The sequence below is a fragment of the Python bivittatus genome, unplaced genomic scaffold (genome assembly GCF_059951505.1).
Source record: "Python bivittatus isolate LINGU-HERP-01145 unplaced genomic scaffold, Pbiv_v1 ctg000700_np1212, whole genome shotgun sequence".
Taxonomy (NCBI): Eukaryota; Metazoa; Chordata; class Lepidosauria; order Squamata; family Pythonidae; genus Python; species Python bivittatus.
The window spans coordinates 53,925,184-53,947,072 of NW_028277098.1; the positions used below are offsets into that span (position 1 = coordinate 53,925,184).

General features: G+C 41.8%; 1 protein-coding gene across 1 annotated transcript; it reads left to right on the forward strand.

Annotated features, from left to right (window-relative positions):
- Window positions 1-1,385: 1,385 nt before the first annotated feature.
- Window positions 1,386-20,081, forward strand: AMIGO1 (adhesion molecule with Ig like domain 1). The gene has a single exon (XM_088154226.1). The coding sequence runs from the start codon at window positions 2,839-2,841 to the stop codon at window positions 4,414-4,416; it is 1,578 nt and encodes a 525-aa protein (XP_088010352.1). The 5' UTR covers window positions 1,386-2,838; the 3' UTR covers window positions 4,417-20,081.
- The last annotated feature ends 1,808 nt before the right edge of the window (window positions 20,082-21,889 follow it).

The window sequence follows — 21,889 nt, forward strand, 5'->3', positions numbered from 1 at the left end:
TCACCACTCATTATTCCGGGAGCAAACTCAGGTGACCAGTAGCAGGTAGGACCAGACCACTGCTTGTTGGGCATTTCAGACTGATGTGGGCATACCCCCTTCCTCTGGGCTCTGGGCAGCCTTGTCGGCCACCATTCTGCTGTTGTCTCCCTAACATGCTAGATGCAGTAGTGCTGTGCTGCTGAGAGAAATCCAAAGTGTGAGTGGTCAGCTTCCTTCATAAGTCTGATCTTTTATCCTTTGCTTAGTTTTATTCATCATAGGTTTTGATAGAATGGGGTGTAGGAAAAGGGGCACAGGAAGGAGCCTAGAGATTATATATGGAGTCAGGGGGATCCATAGGGTATGGTCAAAACACTCAAAATGGTGGCCCTGACAGTGCAGTTGAAGCTCTGCCTGTTGTGTGTGTGTGTGTGTGTGTGTGCGTGTCATGTGACCAAACTTCACATTATCATGGCCGCCATCTTGACTTTTTTGACCATACCCCATGGACTATGAGTGTAAGAAGTGCTGCAGCCAGCCATGTTCTTTTCCGATATGTTTTTCTCAGCTGTTGACATATAGAAGAGGGAGGACAGCAATGATGGAGGAATCAACCAATGGCTTCCCTTATTGTGTGCTATAAGTCAGGACTATACTAGTGATGAGTCGAAATGGAAGCAATATTGGCAAGAAAAGAATCAGACAGGAGCAGATTTTAATGCTGGTATAGCTTTCAGTCAATTTAAGATGAATAGAGAGCACTTCAACATTGGGGGAAGGCCTTAAACAGAATTTTAATGGGGGAGTGGCTTTTAAAAGATTTGGTTGATTCCACTGTTTTGTTTTGTTTTAATAGAGTACTAACCATTTTTTAATATTCAGATAAAAAGAAGAGTACCAATCCTCAGGATAGACATACTGTGCCCGATGGAACATTCTGATTCCCACCCTAGAAGCCACTTGATTATTAGTTCTATGTATTTATGCAACCCTCCCTTTTCAGTTCTCGGGTAAGGGCGGTGCTTTAAATGGCTTCATATTTCTGAAGTGGCGCAAAAGTTAGGATTAAGGTGCAGTATTAGAGGTCAAACAGTGAGTCAAAAGCCTCTGGAAGCCGATCCAAGCATCTCTTTACTGGCGCCACCTGTCTGCCCTTTTAAATTCAATCTTTCGTTTTTCCCGAACTTTTCCGCAAGTTTTCCTCCCCGCTTTCCCCGAGTAACGCCATGTTTGCGAAGATGCTACTTGAATGCGCTGCCGCGAAGCATCGAGGACTTTCTGTTTCCCTGCCTCAGCGGTACAGTCAGATCCGCCGATCGCAGGGGCTCCGGAAAGTGACTGGTTAAAAACTTGCCTCCCTTCATTGGCTCGAGGGCGCCCATCGAACCCTACGAACCCGCACGTCCTCCGGGGCAGCGATTGTTGACTGGTCGGTCCGCTCGCCCGTCCCGCCCTTAACCCCCCGCCTCAAGAATATCATTTTTATCCAAACAATAACAAGAGACGATTGGCGCGAATGCAACCCGGCTGCTTTTCCGAAGGAGGCTCTTTCCTCGCCGAGCAAGCCCGCCCAGCCTCGGGAAGCCGAGGACCGCTCGCGGACACTCGCCCTCGGCCCTGACGCACAGCCTGGCGAGAACTGCCTTCAGGTCGGACGTCGGGGCTCGCGCTAGTTGCCGGCTACTAGCAGCGAGGAGGAGGGAGCGTCCTCAAAACAGCCGGGGCGCCGTTTCGGCAACCCTCCCCATTCCACCGGTAGCCTCCGCCGCCTCCCTTTAGCGTCGGAGTCCCTGGGCTGCAGTTGGGATAGCTTCCAGGTTGCCAAAGTGCCGGCGGTGCGTCTACGCGTGTGCATATTGGGGCTAGCTCTCTAGGACTGCTTGGCCAGCCTTTTCCTCTTCCTCCTCCTCCTCCTCCTCCGTTGACAGGCTGTGGGTGGGTGTGAGCGTGAGCGTGCTAGGAGCTAGTGTGCAAGACCATCGCACTCCCAGGACGCGCGCACATGCGCGCGCAGCCTGCCTGCCCGCCTTTCCTGCTCCCAGTCAACCAGCCTGGATTAACCTTTCCGGCTGCCGCCGTGTCTTTGCTCCGGTGACCGATCCGCACCGCCGGAAGCCTGCTCAGCACTTTCGGCGCCCCGAGCCTATCCCCCCCAGCAGCCCCTCTAGAGCCCAGTCGAGCCCTCTGGTCGCGCGGGATAGCCCTCGGCAGCTCCGTCCCCACCCCCGCCTGGGAGAACTGGCAGCGGCTCCGGACTCCTTCAGAACAGGAGCTGCCCGCTTCGGCTTCCTCGGCAGCCCGGTCCTCTCGTTCCTGTCTGTGACCGCAGGAGGCCGCATGAGAAGCCAGCGCTGCGGGAACCGACCTGCCGGGATGGGCTGAGCAGCGGAGGAAGAGGAGCTTGTTCGCCGGTGAGTGAATGAGCGGTTGGCGCTGCCGCTTGGGGGACTGTTGGTGCAATGCAACACCGCGTGGCAGCCTGCAGGGCTTGGCCGACAGGCTGAGGAGGGGAGGAGCGGACGTGGAAGCGTGAGCCGGGCTCGACTTGTCCATGAGAGGCATCTTTTCCCCAGCGGGGCTGGAGGAAGCCGGGACAAGGGCTTGGCCTTCGCCGTCCTTCGGATCGCCCTCTGCAGCAGGTGGATCCTGCCGGTACTGCTCAGGGGATGAGTACAGCGGGCACTTTGCCCCCTTGGCCTCAGAGTTCCCGTCCTCTGCTTAGGGTTCTGGCGAACACCGGACCTTGGCAGCGCCTGGTGGACCCTGTCCCAGCGCCCTTACTGCTACCTCCATGGTTCCTGCCCTTCTGTATCTTCTCCAGATCAGGACCCTGACTCTTCCTCGCTGAGTCTTACAATGTGGTTTCAGGATGCCCCAGCGTCCCGCCAATGTCTTGCGCTGAGCTTTAGAGCATCTTGGCTGCTGGTGCTATTGAGTTTGGGCACTGGTCGGCAAGGGGGGTTGGCGCTGAATTGCCCCAAGAACTGTGTGTGTGCCAGCAACATCATCAGCTGCTCCAAAGCGGACCTGAAAGTCTTCCCTCCTCACCTTCCTCAATATGCTGCTGTCCTGGACTTCAGCCACAATCAGCTGACCCGCCTGCGAGCAGAGTGGACCCCTTTCCAGCTCCCTCATCTGCATTCATTGTTCCTTAGCCACAATGGCCTTTATTTCATCTCCACCGAGGCCTTCTGCAATGTCCCCCATCTGAAATACTTGGACCTCTCCTCCAATGCCATTGATACACTAGGAGAGAACATCTTTAGTAAACTGACTGAGTTGGAGGTGCTGCTCCTATATAGCAACAAGATCTCCAAGATTGACCGCTCGGCTTTTGAGGATATGGCCAAACTCCGGAAACTGTACCTTAGCCATAATGAGATCTCCCGCTTCCCCCTGGAGCTCATTAAAAAAGGAGAGGCTAAGCTCCCTGAATTGGCACTGCTAGACCTTTCTTCCAACAAGATCAAGAACTTGTTTGTGAAGGAGGTCAATGGGCTCCCAGCCTGGGTGAAAAATGGCCTCTATGTTCACAGCAACCCACTCAGCTGCCACTGTGAGCTTTACAACCTCTTCACCCACTGGCAGAAACGGCAGCTAAGCTCAGCTGTGGACTTTGAGGAAGAGCTCAAATGCTTGGATCAGACCAAGGATAAAAATGTCTCAATTTCCAGCCTGTATGATCCAGAGGGCATGAACTGCAGTGCATTCAAGGAGCAAGCCCTAGAGGTCCACCGTGGGGACCGGGTAACCATCAATTGCGATACTAGGCAACGAGGAGTGACAGTTAAGGAATGGGTGACACCCCGATATGAGCATGTTCAGCAGGAGGGTGATAATAGCTCCATTACTCTGTTGCCAAATGGAAGCCTTCAGATAAACAATATCACCATAGAGGATATGGGCCTGTATACCTGTTATGCAGTAAGCCAGGTGTTCAATGAGACCCTCTATGTACAAGTCACAGTCCATAACTATACCCTTCATGGAGCCCCAGACATGCTCAACACAGCCTATACCACACTAGTGGGCTGTATCCTGAGTGTCATTCTTGTGCTCATCTATCTTTATCTGACTCCGTGCCGTTGCTGGTGCCGCAGCAATGAAAAGCAGGCTAACCAACAAGAGGACAGTATCAACTCTTCAGTGCTCAGTACCACTCCAAATCACAATGCTGAAGTAACTGGGGGCAAGGAAGGATTAAATCGGAACACGGTGCCAAGCAGAGCCCAAGGCCAGAATGGCAAATGCAAGCCCACCAGCTCCCCCAAACATGCACCCAAAGGAGTCCAGAAGGCAGAGAGAAAATTGTCTGATCCGGATTCAGTCAGTTCAGTCTTCTCGGATACTCCCATTGTGGGAGCCTCACCAAATGAAGGCGGGAGAGGATGTAGTAGGGACAAGGCAGGGACTGAATTAGTTGGACTGCTGTGATCATTCAGACTATGGAAGGAAAGAACAGGAACAGGTCCACATCTTTATCGACAAGTCAGGCACTACTCTATAATCTGCCACAGTCTGTAACAGCATTCCTGTTTGGTTCCCTTCTTGTTGTGTCCAGTGTTGAAAACCTGATGTCTCAACTTTCTCTTCAGCAGTTTCTGAGCCTTCTGTTTTTGGAATGTGATCTTTCAGTTCCCTTGCATTGGAATTTTGCAAATGTCCCATTGAGAAAACAGAGATAAAACATGAATGATCCAGAGTACTAACTAGGCTTCCTGTATCCTGCTACTGCATTTGTATTTCCCCTCTTAGGGGATTTTCCTCCCAAATACCCATGCAAGTATGAAATTCAGGAGAGCAGGCCTATTCACCTATTGCAGCCAAAATGTTGTGTGTCATTTTATAATAGGGCCATAAGCTTTCAGAGGTATCTGTCTCCTTCCTCAGATGGATAAAATGAGCCTAGAAATCATATTTTTAGCTACCCTTCATGCAAATTAAATCATATTGTTCTCTATAGCTCCAGCTATAGCAGTAGTCCCAAGTAGCCAAGACATTGTGAAAAAGAACTTTTAAAATGCCTAAACAGCTTTTTTTTAAGTATTGCTAAAACATTTTTAAAAAAAACCAAAATGAACATTTACACCATACCAGATTTCTCAGGACATAATTCAAAGCCTGTTTTGTGCTTTTTGACGGTGAAAAAAGATGAAACAAAATTTGGAAATATAGCAGTGAAAGGGGAAATGATGCTCTCTCTCCCATCAAGAGCTTAGTGAAAAGGGGAGTTAACCCCAAAGATTTTAAACTTTAGAGCATTAAACTGCAAGAAAGAACCAACAGCCTTGGGAACTGGTAAGCTGGAATTTTGCATCCCTACCTTGCTTTCTCTAAGATGCAACAAAGACAAGAAGACAACATGGCTGGATGCAGATCTACTGCCTTCCTCTTTCAGCTCTTTCTTTGGCAGCTTAATAGTCAGATTCCAATTACAGATTATAGTCAAATTACATCAGATTAACAGCTAGGATTTTAGCACATCTCCACATTCTTTCAGAACTTCAGCAAGACAGGAGCCTGTGGCAGTCTATATTGCTCCAGAACTATTTGATGGCCTCATCATCTTCAACCAAGTTTTCTCATGTTTATTTAGGAGACCAAGCATGTTCCAGGTGTTTGGGGGAAAGGGGGAATTTTATGAGCCATTCCATTATAGCAGGAGCCATGCAATTCCGCTTTGTAATATGTAGATAGGAGCAATTCTAGCTGGAGACTTTTTCCTGGGAGCTGCTTCTATGGCCTTTGAACATCTTCCTAAAACAAATGGCACTGAGTCTGACACTTATCTGTTGTTTGTTTATTTTTTAAATTCCTCCCTCCCTATGTTTAAATTGGTTTTTCCCCCCCAAGGGGTGGAATGTAGAAACAGAATGATATAAGGAGATGGTTTTCACAATATTGTGATGCTTCAGTCCACATTCCCTTTATGGGGTGAGGTCATCCAAGCCAAGGATGCATCTTGCTCCTATTCCCATTTCTCAGGTCCCCCTCAAAAACCCTGTATGTTGCCTATTCTGGCCAGTTCAGAATGCTCCCTTTACTATAGGTGGACTTGGGGCCATGAGAAAGAATTAATCAAAGGAACATCTCTTAACATAGTGTCCTGCAAAGATTTTTATTTGCTCTGGATTCAGAATCCATTGCTAGTTACAATTTATTTATTGGTTGCCTCTGGATAGAGAAGGATAGCAGAAGTATAATAGGCATATGCGACACAATAAGCCATAGAGTGTATTGCACAAAGCTGTGAATGGATCCAGTTATCAAAGACCAAACAGCCATAGCAACTGTGATCATAGCCCTAAGGCTCTGCCATCAGTGTATATGGGAACTAATCTAGGGTTGTTGGAGCTCAAAGTGATCCTTAAGCCAGAGAAGCAAATCCCCTCATTTTAACTAATTAGAAGTATCTCTTAAGTCACACTTAACTCCTGGTGATTTCATGGATATGTCCATGCATTCTTTTTGGCAACAATATGAAAATGTTTCCATTGCTACTGCCAGCATGTTTTTTTTTTAACTTCCCATCTAACTTACAGCCCTAGGAATCCCTAGTAGTCTCCCATCCAAGCACTAACCAGGTCCAGTTGTGTTTAAATTTTCAAGATAAGTCAAGGTTAGCTAGGTGCTGACATCTGCTACAGGCCTTCACTGATTAGCTCTGGGACTTTCCAACTTTCCTTTCTTAGTATATTAGGAGGAATGAAACCTCAAAAGAAGTATGCCATCAAAGCAAGCTGTCTGTAACCCTACCAAAGGGTTACGGTTAGGAAAGGATGCTTTTTAAAAAAAAATAAAGAGCAAGTGAATGAAAAGAATTCATGGGTGATAGTGAGCACAGGGAGAGTTTAGCAATAATGAACTAGAAATGATTGACCAATTTTTGTAAATCTGTTCATGTGGAATCTTGGCAATTTCCATGTTCAGGAGCTCCTCTTCCTCCTCTAGATCTTGCAGTAGACTAATTTCCTAAAATTCCCAGAAGATTAGAACAGTTACTTAACAGCAAGATAAGAACAGCTTAAGGACTGGTGATACGAAAGGAAGAAAGGGAAGGAAAAAGAACCTTGCACTAGAATGTTATAGGCTACTTTTTTTTCATGCTATGACTTAATTCGTTGTGATACATCTCCTTCAGAAGGAATTTGGGAGTGGGGGAACTCCCTTGGTACCTATTTACATACATACATACATACATACATACATACATACATACATACATGGAAAAAGGCTTGTACCCTGAATGCCATAGACCTCAGTTAAGATATGGTTGAAAGATAGAAATATATAAAACAGGAGCACAGCTTAATCTCAGTGTAATAATCCTTGCACAAATACTTGCACTGGATGCATCAATACCAATTCTATCACATTCAGAGTATGTGTTATCATATTTAATGGTTGGGACGCTTGCAGTTACTTTGTCTGAAATTAGGCCCGCTTGGTATTCTCTACTTTGCCTGGCCACTGGGATTCTTTAAAATAACAAGACAAAGATTTTTCTTGCCCTGGTCTCTGAGATCCATTTACCGGAAATGCCAGGGACTAAACTAGGGGCTTTATGTTCCTAAACAGCAGTTCGGCCTCCAATTCTGGTTGACTATAGCTGTATAAGCTGAATGAAAGCCTGGACTAAAGTGGGAATGTAAACAGCCTGTAGATGTTTCATGATGCATATGTGTGCAAGTATGAATTTGCATGTGTGGGTGTCCACACTTTTAACCCCTGCTCTAGCTTTGAATATTTGCTAGAAAAGCTTAGTACTTAGGCAGGACTGTCATTTCTAACATCAACCAGTAGGGTTTTCTTGCATGAAAATGTTGATTTAGCAAAATTAAAAGAGCCATATATACCCTTACTATTGCTGGAGTAAGCCCGCTTCATGTCTTCCCAGTAATCCTTGATCCACCAAAGAGATCACAAATATTAGTTTAAGAAACAAAACATATTCCTTTACTACTTAAGATGAACATGATCCTCCTGGCGGTGAATTTAATCCTGCATACAGAAATTCATCAGGCTGTGTGAGACAGAAAATTTTAGACACCAATGTATGTAATGTGGACAGCATTTGTTAAAGTGAAATGACCAGAAGAGCAGCATGTGACCTTAGAAGAGTGGAGCTGATTCTCTCTCAGAGCCTCTTGGGTCAAGCATCACTTGGCATCTCTAGTAGTAAATAAGCAAAAGAAAGAAGGTCATTCTTCCACCCCATAACCCTGGTTAGATATCAGTCTGTAGGATATCATCACAGTGCTCCCTCTTATCTCCTGTATGCTTAATCCTGATCTAACGTTGATTCCTGTGCCATTAACTCTAACCTGGGAATAATCCTCAGTAATCCCTACCTAGTATTTGTAATCGGAATATATCAAGGAAATTGACTTCATGTAAAATTAGTTCTAATTGTTTAAATTCTTATACTAACCAGAAACTGATTCGGAACCAAAGTCCTAGAGTGGAAATAGCCGTCCTCCTATGTTCTGATCAATCCAGCTACTGTTTTCCCTGCTTGGTTAAGACAGTGAACATAGCTGGTTTAGAGGAGAAAGGTTTCCTTGCTCCTGTCCCACAGATGGATAAAGCACCACATTAATAATTACTAAGCAGCCTTTTACAGTACTCTGCCTGTTAGGGTGGGAAAAGAAGCCACCTACAAGATTTTCCTGTGTATATTGCTGGGCTAAAGGAAGGATCTGCCTGCATTTCAAGTAGTGTCAGAACTTTTTGTCTCATCAATCTTCCTGCTTGTACCTGCTGTCTGTGTGCAATCTAAATGCAATTTGTCTCTACATTACAGTGGCAGAAAAGGACACTCCCCTTTCAGAACTTGGTTTGGTACCCAAAAGACCATATATATTTATTGGAAATGCAGATCTGTTACGGTTGAGGGCACCTGGGGTTATTTTTTAATAGCAGCCAATGTTTGGTGCTAACTGCAAAAGATCCCTTTCTCTGTTGATTGCACTTTCTGGTTTGGTGTCAGAAAAGAGTAGCTAGATTTATACATCACACTAAGCCATAATGTAGTTGCTCTTGTTTTGGTTTGGCATATTGTATGAATCCAGCCACTGTGCTTTGTAAACCATGGGTTTTGGCTTAGAAGGCCAGTCACTAATGGTTTATTTAGTAAGCAATGGATAAACAAACCAAGGTGTGTAGCATGATCTGTGAACTTATGTTAGCACATTATCCCCAAATCCACAATCTGTCATATGCTCCTAAAAGCAAGCAAAAAATAAACAGTCTTTGCCCACTTAGTATGACCTTCTTGCTTGCTGAATAGTGGTTACTGTCTTTAAGAGTTTAAGTCATACTAATGTTAAGCCGTTTCAGATTTATGTATTTCAATTTATACCTGCAGTTCAACAACCTTTATTTTATTTGCTACTTTCTCCTTCATTTGTGCCATCAGAAAACAGTGTTCCACAGAAGTTGAAGAGTGGCCTTCAAAGATAAATGTTTCATTTTCTGAGGTCAACTGTGCATGCAGCCTGCCCTGAATTGTTGATGAGGTCAAAGCAAGCGCGTCAGGTCAATAGATGTAGTAGGTTTCACAGAACAACTTAATTCTTATTTTAAAAGAGAGCCAGTGGATGAACCTTCCATTTTTTATGCTTACATCAAAACCTGTGCATCACAAATGTTCAGTACAGCTGCAAGCGTGACTTAGAGAGCAAAATGAAGGGTGTGCCGGGGCTCAGAATTTGGAAGCAAACTTTTCCAAATACAAATTTCTTAAAAATTGTCCATCCTAAAAAAACCTGATGGGAAGTCTAAGGGAAAGCCTAGATTAGATCTGTGCCAGAGTCTGAGAAAGACAGGGATGTTGCCCCTACTGAACAATGGGATGAGATCACAGACAGCTCAACAAAGCAACATTACTAGATGCTTATAGTCCAGCATGGTCCTGTCTCCTATTTTGTGACTGGCAGGTCAAACAAAAATGCAGAGGGTGCAGGAATACTTATCTATTTCAGGCAACAAACAATAAAAATCCCCCAAAGGAACTGGATTGGATTTCTCTGTCAGGTAGTTTGTATTCTCCAACATAGAAATACATGAAAATAAAACATATTTTACTAATAGGCACCCCTGGGAACTTCTGGTTTTCCATGTTCAACATGGTTAATTACAGATTGAGTATGTTCACAATTGGATCAAATGCCTAACTTAACAATGGATGTATGGTTTGAGCACATATTTTCAGAGACATTTCACTAGACACCAGTTTATAGTCTAGTTTGTAATTGCAAAATAGAAGGTTGTATTTTATTAAAAGAAAAAAAAAACAGCCTGGTTAAAAAGATTGCAGATTTGGTTTGGCTAATTCCCTAAATTAATAGTTAAATAATAAAATGCAAACAAAATTTACCATCTATGAGGACTAAAATGAAGATTACTAGATATACACTTGGATGCAATGGCTGGATTTACATCTCATGTAGTTTACTTGGTTTGGGTTTAGAATGTTGTACGAACCTAATCATTGTCCCTAGTAAATTATGTTTTATGGCTTAATACATTGTGTGAACCCAATCCATTGTGATTTCCTCAACAAACCGCTGTTTAAAAACTGACTAATTGAGATGTGCAAATCTAATCAGTTAACAGATTTATAACTTTTTTAGTACTGAGAGTACTAAAAGGTGGTCTCCAAGTGTAAGATTGCCTTGTTGGTAGAGAATTTGACACATTCTTTAGCACAAGTTGGCCAGTAGTTCACAGTTGTTTTAATTATGTTTTCATGTTCCAGTATGGCTGTTATATGCCACATGTGGAGCAAATCTAGCTCTGTGTGATAGAACACACGTACTTTCAAAGTGTATGGTAATGGTTCAGTTCATACCTTCTCTAGATAGGAAGTTCTGAACTTGGAGTGACTTCTGCTTCAGGCCTGTGAGATCTACTACCAGTATTCGTAGACCAGAAACGTAACTGGTAAGGCAACTCTATTACGCTACACTCCCCACATAAAGGAAGCATATGTACAACCAGGGCTGACTGCATGACAAAGGTATTGTGTTCTGACATCTCATTTCTCTGGTAAAGATTCTACATAGGCATATATAGCTGGGATATGAATATCCTAGGAACCACTAGATGTCAGCAGAGAGATATGGCAAAACTCTTTGCTGCCATCTTATGGTCTTCTGGAATTGTGCAGCCCAAAGATATATATACATTCTATGACTGTATAAGCAAAGAGTATAACTTTCAATAGCAGTTTACTTCCCCCATCCCCTCCCCACAGTGTTCCCCTTTAGAGCATCTGTTGAATTTTCTGCCTGTTTTAAGCCAGCCATTTACTATTACCAAACTTTACATAAACATTGGAAGGTAATATGCAGGCTTAAAGAAGCAATACTATGGACTAATAAAATGTGGTAATATGGGCTTAGATGTAGATATAACTAATATAGAAAAGTTTCTTTCATATAGAGCACATGATCCTGTAAGAGCAAAATGCTCATGCAATAAACTGTATCTTCCCCGGACTGAGAGCAGTGTTCACCCAAGAGGTAGCTGCTTTTATTCATGCGTGAAAGCAGGTGTCACAGAAGGACCATTGTGCCCATTTGTGCTTTGCACTGATAAGGTATGAACAGAGACTAAAGAAGTCCACCTAGAAAAAGCATTTTCTTGGCCACTAAGCTAATAGCAGAAATGGATCTGAGCAGACAGTATCCCACTGCTGAATAGTGTGCTCATGCATTCTTGTCATAGGCTGAGGAGTCAGCACATGAGAAGGAGAAGTAGTACTACTAGTAGTACATGAGCTATTTAAAAAGAAACTAGGCTAGGAATTTCGTCTGAATCTTTGTGCTTCCCAAACTGGCACACTTGCTTATTGGTTTCTCAGTATATCATTGATGAAATCTGTCTTTATGACTTTATGACTTTAAGCCAGCCTGCTTGTAGATCAGTGAATGTATACAACAGAGGGTAATGCTGAAGTTTTCAGGAATTCTGGACCTAGCACGCACTTTGACCCAAATTTACATTTAGGAACTCACTATTGTGTAAATGCAGTCACAATAAACTTCTTCAATAAACCCAGAGGGTTTCAGGAACAGGTTTGAACAAAAGTCCGTATGTTCATACATCATTGCACAAACTTGTCTTTTGTCCAAGGGAAACTAAAACATTAAAATCTGCTTCACTTTAGGAAACTCTTCTGCAATTAAGAATAATTCCAATCCCAAAATGGTTTTCAGTGTATTCTATGGAGATTCTTCCATATTCTTTGCTGTCCTTCTTGAGCCATATGCCCCTCAGACTTTATGATTAGTTCTTCCCATTAGTTGTGATTGATCCTCCCAATCAAAACTCCAATAATTAGCTATAAAAAGAGTACAAATATATTATTTCACCCTTCTCCATGGGATGTGGTAGGCCTCCACTCTTTCAGCCTTCTGGAAAGCCGTAAAGAGCTGTCTGTTCCCCCAAGCACTAAGACAAGGCAAGGTTGGAGCCCTGAGATTGTATCATTGGATGGATTGGAGAATATTGGTTGAGGTACCAGGCTTTGGCTTTACTGGTTGGTTGGTTGGTTTCATTATTATTGTGAACCACCCAGAGTTGTGTTTCATAAGATGGGTGGCCATAATATATTTTATACATACATACATACATACATTTCACACTCACATACAGAGTCATACCATAACCATTTTCAGCTATCTTCAGTCTCTGGACACATGAGGGCATGAAAGTAGGTACAGGACAAGGCATGATACATTTGCTCACATTTGCTTGGACATGAGGACAGCTTTCTGAAACCGTAATAAAACAGGATCCCAAGTTTTGTGGATATATCCTAGAGGTTTACTGGCTGAATGTATGAAAAACAGAATAAGGGCAAGGCATGTTTGGCCAAACATCTGAAGAAGAAGGTGGTGACGATGACAACAATGATTTGGGGCTTCTGCAGTTATTTTTTGCTAATCCTTAATCACTAGCTTCTTTCTTTATGACCTCTTCCATAATCATCATGCTAGGAAATTACTGTCTCTCTCATGTTTGTGACCATCTAAAGTTTAATGGATATCTAGAACATCTGATTCTAGATTTTAAAAACAGATATATGTACTATTGGCTCAGTGCAGACATTTGTGAACACACTAGTGTGGCGTGCACACAGTATCTTTGTAGTGAAATTATAATTTAAGTGAAAAGGCATCCAAATAGGTGGAGAAGCAATTAAAGCACAGAATAATAGGATCATTTCACACATATGTAGAGATGGAAAGGAGTATCTACTGGGAAATAATTCAATAAGATAGCATATATAAAGAATTCCAACATCTGGTTTAGTGGCTGACTTATGATTATATGCCACATAGTTGGAATCTACTCTTAGCGATCACATAATTTTTTTCCAGAATGACCTGTCCCCAACCTGGTCCTACAGGCCTTCCAGTGATGCACCCATTGCTGCTATAACTGAGTCCATCCTTGCTGCTGGTAATCCTCTTCTTCCCTTCCACCTTTCCCAGCATTGTGGACTTTTCAAGAGATCAAGCTCTTTGCATGTGTCCAAAGTATGATAATTTGATCTTGATTATTTGTACTTCGAGTGAGAACTCTGGGTTGATTTGTTCTAGGATTTATTTATTTGTTTTCTTGGATATCTTGGTATTCTCAGGAGTCTTCTCCAATACCAAAGTTCAGAAACAATACCCACTATATCCTGCTTCTTCAAAGTCCAAGTTATGCTTCCATATAATGTCACAAGGAAACCATTGCCTACGTGATTCTGATCTTTATAGGTATAGACACATTATGGCATCTGAATATCTTTTCCAAAGCCTTCATTGCTACTGTGCCAAGTGCTACTCTGTGGAACATTTCTTAATTGTGGGTTTCTTCACTTTTGATAGTCAATCCTAAAAAGCAGAACTGATTTAAAAAAGGCCTTGATTAAAATATTTTTTAAAGTATTGCAAGATGGCCAGTAATGTGATTCCATCAAATTCCATTTAACTCTCAACAATTGCACATACTTGGCATGCATAATATTTTGTACTTGCTTTATTCAGACTAACCCCCACCCCCACTCCCAAAAACTCCCTAGAAGACAAAAATGCCTATATGGGGCAGAACGTGTGGGGTAGAATAGGGCAGCACAGCACAGGGATTCTTTGGGGAAAAGGCAGCAGCCTTTTTCCTCCTTCTTATTACTCAAAGGGTGACAATAGTAGCTACCAGCCAGCAAAAGCATGCCAAAGGTCAGGTCAGCTCTCTTACTGAGTCCACTATGGAAATCCTCTGAGCTCAGAAGCAGGTATTAAAAGAGCTTTAGTGCCATCTCTATATGAATGGAATAACACACTTCAATTAATACATTAAAAACTAATTTATCCACTCTGCCTGAAGGTTGAATAGTAAGGCCTTGCAAAAATTAATGTCCAGACCTTCTACCTAAACAATGAAATAAGTGCTTGACTTTGGAGAGTACACATCAGGATCATGTTGCATCTAAAAACTAGCTAGAGAAAATGGCTAACTGTGGGCTCATAACTTTGTAATTCAGAGAGACCAGTTCCGTTGTCACAAGGCTATTGCATTAGCAATAATCCTTTCCATTAGTGATAGTTTTTTAAACCCATCACTGACTTTTGAGTAATATGGAGGGATGTAATACCTCCAAGACCAGATCAATCCCTGAAATACTGTATTAAAATGTGAAGAGAATCTTTATCTGTGCAAAACTGGAGAGATCTGTACCTGTGTGTCCTTCAGATTTAACTTTAGGTTGTTACTCATCCAGAATACAAATATAGGTTGGGTTCACACTAATGCTGGGATAACAAAACATAATTGGTTTGCCCATACAGCATACTATGCCCAAATAAATTAACTGTACCATGGCTTAACTTGATTATTTGGATTACCCAACATCTACGACAGTGGCTGGTTCCCATTGCCTGGTTCCCACAACTAAGAATTCTAAACTACCCACCCCACTTTAGCCAATATTGTGTGAACCCACAATAATGCACAATATTTCTCCATACAGTTTCAGGGGGGCAACACAAATCCAGGATTAGTTTCTTTTGAAAAGAGACCATTGGAAAATTATTGGCAGTTTATAGTAGTTGCATTTATTTACAAATATATAAGGCTGAATGTAGAAGAAGAAACAACTTTAACCGTTGGACAGATCACCAATATCCAACAGGGTCCTTCCACAGGGGGAATGTGGCAACCTGAGGGACAGGGTCCTTCCACACCCAAGGAATGTGCCAACCTGAGATGGTCGCTGCCTTTCTATGTTCCCATGGTGCCGTGAGGTTTCCTTCCATTTTGGAAAGCCAAACCAAGTTTCTCCACAGGTTGAATGAGATGAAACCCAGCAACAACGCTTTTGCAGTGTTTCCTGTGGCAGTCTGGGGAGGGGCAGCTTTCAGTCGGCAGGGGCTCCTGTTACACCCCAGCTTCTGTTTCTGGGATCTCCCTACCTCCAGGAATGCTCTGTGCTGTGGCACTCTAGCTTCTTCCCTCCATCCTTCCTATCCACCACAGCTTATGCAATAATGCATTTGTTAGTAGCTAAGGTACCACAAATATGGGGGGGGGGGGGGGGAGTTACTGCAAGAGACTAATATAGATAATCCCTGAAAAATAAAAGAATTTGTTTTGTAATGATGTTGCCTGATAAAGAGTTCTGGAGAACTCAAAAGCTTACCTGTTCTTCTTGTGCATTTTTCTTGATCCTAATAAAGGTATTACCCAAATATGGATGTTGAATTTAGTTAACATCTCACTCAGAATCATTCAGTAAAAACTACACATCACAAGCAAAAGTCTGTCTGGTGACATATTGCAGAGGTGAATTGAGATAATATACCATAAGAAAATAAGAAAAATGAATTTATCTCTTCCAGTAGGGGCAAAATGGGTTAATGGATAACATTCACATGTGGTAGATATGTTGCTTTTAGTACTGCTTCAGAGCTTGACACTAATTCTGTCTTCCCTTGGGTGGCACTAGTGCTCCAAAATCCCCACCTAGAGCAGCGTTTCTTAATGGCTGTTGATCAGCTGGCAAAAATACTGAACAAGAAATTCCTACGTGATCTGTCAACCAAAAAAACAAAAAAACCCCAAACCCATCTAATTCTTCCAAGTGAAACACATCAAGATGAAGATGATAAAAAAGCAAGTTCCTAAGATGGCAAATAGAACTGCTTAGCGTTTTCATCACATTTGTTCCTAAAGGAGCAGTAACAAACAGTTACTTTGAAAGATTGCAAAAGGGGAATCTAGAAAAAAGCCATTTTAACAAGCAAAAACAAGTGAAGACTTTGCATCCCCATCAAGCATTCATCTGAAATCTATAATTATACATTTCACCCCCTCCCATTTTTTGGTGAACTGCCTTGAGGAAGCTTTGCCTTAACATCATCATCGTCGTCATCATGCCAGAAAAAATTCATTCCTAATCCATTGCATGGCATTAACCAGTTCCCACTGCTATCATTTCAATGATGTTGGATAATTCTTTTTGACTGGATTCTTGTCATACATACACGTGAAGTACTGCAGCTGACAGGGGACCCCATCTATCTTTTTCTCCTGGAAGAACATTTACATACACCGATGAAATACATCATATTATGACATGTTATTCATTTTCATACATATTCTGCCTTTGCTGTGCTTAAGACATCTTGCAATAATATTGTAAATAGTCAATAATAAAGCAGGAAACGGAAACATTTTGCCCTTCCTCATAAAGTCCCTTTGAGCAGAGGCTGGCTTATCTAGAAGGAACCCTCTCCATGAGTAGACACAGTGTTCCGACTGTTTAAAGATAACACTGGACATTTGCTTTCAAAGAACAGAAATTTATGTTGCATACACAGGTTTATTCATCTGACATATTAAGCATAAATGTTTGGCTAATGAATGTGTGTATGTCACCGATTTACTCCTATTTTAGGTGGGTTATAAACTCTAGACCTGAAATTGGGGGGGGGGGGGAGTTGGAGTTCAAATAAAATGGTAACCCTCCAAACTTGGTAAATGCAGAGCAGGACAGCTATGCACACATCAAATTTTTTTGGTTAGTGCACTGTGTAAGTTCAGACATGCGCACACTCGAAATACCCTGAGCCTGCTTAGTTTCCCTCACAGATTCAGAGAGAACCATTTCCATTGGTGAAATAGATGGCATTCAGCAGAATCCTTGTACAATTTAAGTTCAGAAACTGTGGCAGACTTTCTGATGAGATGTGTCCACCTTGAATGAGAACCTTTAAATACAGCTTGAATACCTCCATCCAAGGCATTACCATGTCAAATCTGCTTTATTTCCCACATTTCCTATCATACCCTACACCTCTTGAACCTTTATACAAGATAGAATAATGTAATATTGCAGAAGAATTATCTCATTGGGCAGAATGCAAGCCAAAAGGTCCCCTCAGGAAACAGGGTGGCTGTGTCTATAGCTCCCTTTGAAAGAAGGGCAAAGCAAAGCATAGAGCAAGTGCTGTTTTGCTCTCTGCCCCTCCTCCCACTTCTTTCCATCTGTGCAGGAATGAAAGCAAAACAGGACTTTGCAATGAAAAAGCAAATTCCTTCAAGTACTACTCAGGAGTCTCTGAGGCTGATGAAAGGCAGCCAGCTCAGACAAGCGGGAGTGAAAGATCAGAATCACAGAGGCCTCCCAAGTCTCACAGCTTTAATACAAAGCTAAACGGCTGAAAAGAAGCTAATGGGCAAGCCCTAGTTGTTGATGGGAAAGGCCCGTTTTAGTACCATTGTCTAGCCATCTGTCACTGCATCCACTCCAGATAACTTGCCAGCCGGCTCAGTCGAATTCCCAGCTGACATCTCGCTATGCAAGGCAGCTGCAAGGCGGTCTGATTCCATGGATACTGAGAGAGGGAAAACAGCAGCTTGTTCATTGTTTGGGAAGGGGAGTGGTGGTGGGATGCAGAGGAAGAGACCTTTGTGGGTGCTGGTGAAAGATGACTGTTATAAAACCTTAAGGCTGCAACCTTATACATATGTATCCAGGAGTAAGAGCCACTGAATTCAACTCAGCTAGCTTCTGTGCAGCTACATAGAAAGTTGTCACCTTACAGCAACTAGAAGCACCATCCCCTTAGCAATTGGTACCCAACTTCTCAGGCTGTGGGAAAACAAAGGGCTTTTGTTGTTTAGAACAAACAACTTTAGGAGGAAATATAAATAGGCCAGAGATTATTTATTCTCTTTTCTTTGCCTTTCTAACTCCTAACTTTTGAGTGGTGGCTTACAATTTGAAAATAATAAACTCACAGGTAGGTATTATGCTTTGCAGAGCAGTGATTCTGAACTAGTAGCAGGCATATCACCAGTGGTATGGTAAAGTGGTCCATAGAGCTCTATTAGACCAGACTGTCTGGTGGCCCAGAAGCAGGTTCTCTCCACGAGGCCACTCTCTTGTAGGAATGGATTGTAGTTCTACAGTCACCAGCCTTGCCTCTTTGCTGGACTTTCACACTACTGCATCAGTGTCCTCTTGGATGTTCTCTGGACCTTCAATGGATCAGGAAGGTTCAGGAAGAATGCCCATCTAACTGGCCCAGGGAGGTACAGGAAAACTAGCGCTCCAGCCAGTGCCCTGCTCCTGTCCTCTTTGTAGCTTTTTCTTTTGCAATGAGGAAAAAAGGGACCAAACTGGAAGAGCTTCAAAGCCATTCCAAGCAGTCCTGAAGACAGTGGGAGGAAGAAAGCAAGCCAGGTAGGGAAGTGCGATGAGTTCCCACCAATAGGAACCCACCCACCCTTTTCTCCACAGAAAACTCTTAAAAACAACGTTCTGGGAGCATTTCCTTTGGAGGATCTGAACCTGTTTCTCAAGGCCCATAGAAACTCTGTAGCATGGGGAAGGGGCCTGGAAAAGCTATTTCCTTTGCAATGAAGTCTTGCCTGTCTTCTGGCAGGCCTAACAGCATCTGGAATGTGTCGTGAAAGTGCTTTTTAACTGCACTTAAGGGACAAAGAAAGGCTAATAGAACTCACCTTCTGTTAACCTTATTAACCACTAAGAAAAGTATGGAATATGTTTTCAAATTCTCTGCATTTTAGCTGTGGTTGGTAAAATTTTGGTGGACTGTTAAATAATGGATTCTGTAATTATGATGACCTACTTTTTTATTAGAGAAGTGTGGATTTGACTCAGTGATATTAAATGGATTTTGTGATAAACATTTTATGTGGCATTTCCCCTTCATAAGATCAATCCTATTTCTGGATCATCTATTTTTCTAGTGTACCTATATGAATGTAAGATCTTTAACACACAAGCAAGATCCTGTTTTAATAGAGTTAAAACAGTGAATGATGGGAAATTAAGAGTAACCTTTTAGATGAATACATAGTAACTGCCATGTATAAAAAAGATTCATGGGGATTTTCTTTCCAATTTTCAACTGATAAATTTGACATAGCTTTATGATAAACTGTTAATATGCACAACAGAAGAATGGCCTGAGTAAATAATTACTACCCCCACAGTTGGTTAGTCTGTTACCGAGTGTAGGTTTATAGTTGCATATTTAATATGAAATACCGGTACATGAACATGGTTTTTATACTTCTTTTATCAGCTTTTAACATTTCTGGTAAGAATACACTTTATAGGAAAAAATTGTAAAAAAAATCTAGCCCATTCATTATTAAATATTACCCAAATTTGAAAACAAGAATTACTACTATTGGTCCTTTGATTAACAACATTCCTATTAATTGCGGCATAACAAAAATAATACTCTTGTACCTTGGATTTCTTTAGTGTTTTAAAAATGTATTTATTTAATATATTTGCATACTGCTTCTCAACTTTATAAATTTCAAAGTAGTTTACAATTACAATATAAACTACAATCAATAAATCAAAACAGTATAAAATGATATATTCAGTTTAAAAGTGAAAGGAAAACAGGAGATGAGAAACAAATCCAAAATCGTAATACTGCATTTATTGAGGGAAGACCTCAGTAGTTTCTTGTAGATGCTACACAGATTTCTGAAAAGACAGTATTCCACAGTGAAGGAACAAAGTGGTCTTCTGTGGGTTTTGGCATTGGCAGGAGGGCCTCCCCAGATCTTACCAATCAACTTGATCTATAACAGCAAAGGCAATATGTTGCACCTGCCCGTGTGGTGACAAGGAAATTGAATCCATTTCTCATGTATTATTACAGTGTAAATTCTACAGGGATGTTAGATTAATTTACATTCTGCCCCTAATATGTAAATACCCAGGAAGGCCTGACAATTTCTATGTGAATCATCTTCTAGAAGATTTGAAACCCTTCATTATGTGTTCAGTAGCCAAATTCTGTGTTGCCGCAATGAAAATAAGGCATACGGTAACTGATCTCAGGAATAACCCCTTCTGTTTTATTCACCGCTTCAGATTTATTATACAGATTCTGCAATTCTGTTACCTATTTTTAGATGACATGCATTTTTGCTCCATAGATTGTAGTATTTTAGACGTGTGCTTGCAGAGTTTATTAACGTATATCATTATAGTAGCTTATGTTACACTTATTCTAGAGACTCCTTGTTATATTAGTCTCATCCACTTGATTTGACTTTCCTATTGTATACTTTGTAAATTCTGCTGATCATTGACTGACTAAACATTACTGATACTTATGGGTAATATATCAGCCATCTCTGTCCCAAATTGTTTAGGACTTTATATATCAAAAAGAATACTTGAATCAGGTATAATAACTCCTTGCCAACCAATAAATCTTATCACATCCTCTGCAAATGGCAGTCCCTAGCTGACCTTGGCTGATCCTAAAAAGGCTAAATGGGGTCAGACCTGGGGGGTGGTATTTGGATGGGAGACCACTAAAATATCTCAGGAACTTTAGGTTACTTTGGAAAATCATCCTGGAAGAAGGTAGGAGAAAACCACATTCATGTTGTTCCCAAGAAATCAACATGGATATATCCATGTAGTCACCAGGAATTGTGCTGTGCTCAAGGGGAACTTGAGCCTTATCACAGAAAAACGTAAGAGAACAATTCCTCCACCAACTGCATAGTAATACATAATTATCTGCTGTGGTCCTTCTTTCTCATATTCACATATTTCACTACTCAGTTAGCTGCTTTGGGCAATTTTTGCAACTGAATTTCACTGTGCATAAATTATGATTTAAAATGTGTTTGACTCACAATTCACCAAGTTATATTGTTATCAAAGAGTTCTGCTTAACAGCTTTGAAAGCTGAAACTTCTCCTTGTGTCAGCCAAATTAAAGATACATCAATCAATTTCTGATGTCTTAATGTTTGTAAAAACAGACATGATGATGGAAACTTTATCAAGCCCTAGCATTCTGAAATCTAAATTTCCTTTCAAAATATGGTAAGGTTTGGAAAATTGGAATTTACAAACATTGCAACTGGAATTTATCCAGGACTCTAAGGAGTCCTACAAGAGGATACCACAGTATAATCATTGTATGTATGCAGGTATCTCTGGAAGCTGAATGAACTAGAAAAAGCATTGGCATTGAAGAACTGAATCTGGTCTACCTTGAGTTCATATTGCACTCTTTTGTTAAAAAAAACAACAACTAAAGAGCATCCAATCTATTTGCAGATCAGTAGAGCATGAAGCTTCTCCATGCAATTAAATGCTTAATTGGGTTTTAAAGGATATCTGAGAGGACACTTTAAAGAGCCGACTTCTGGCCTGCAAGTATAAACAGTGGTGTACACTGCTGTGTACTGTAACCACTCTTCTTCATTCATCTGGAATAAAGGGTCTATAACAGTGAACTATAGTGCAGAGTTGATGTATAAACCTCTGTTAGTCCAACTTGCAATGTAGGGATAAAACAATGGATAACATGGCAAGATTTTTATAAGCTACTTTC

Coding starts and splice junctions, on each gene's coding strand:
- AMIGO1 (XM_088154226.1), top strand. CDS start 2,839: ATGTGGTTTCAGGATGCCCCAGCGTCCCGCCAATGTCTTGCGCTGAGC.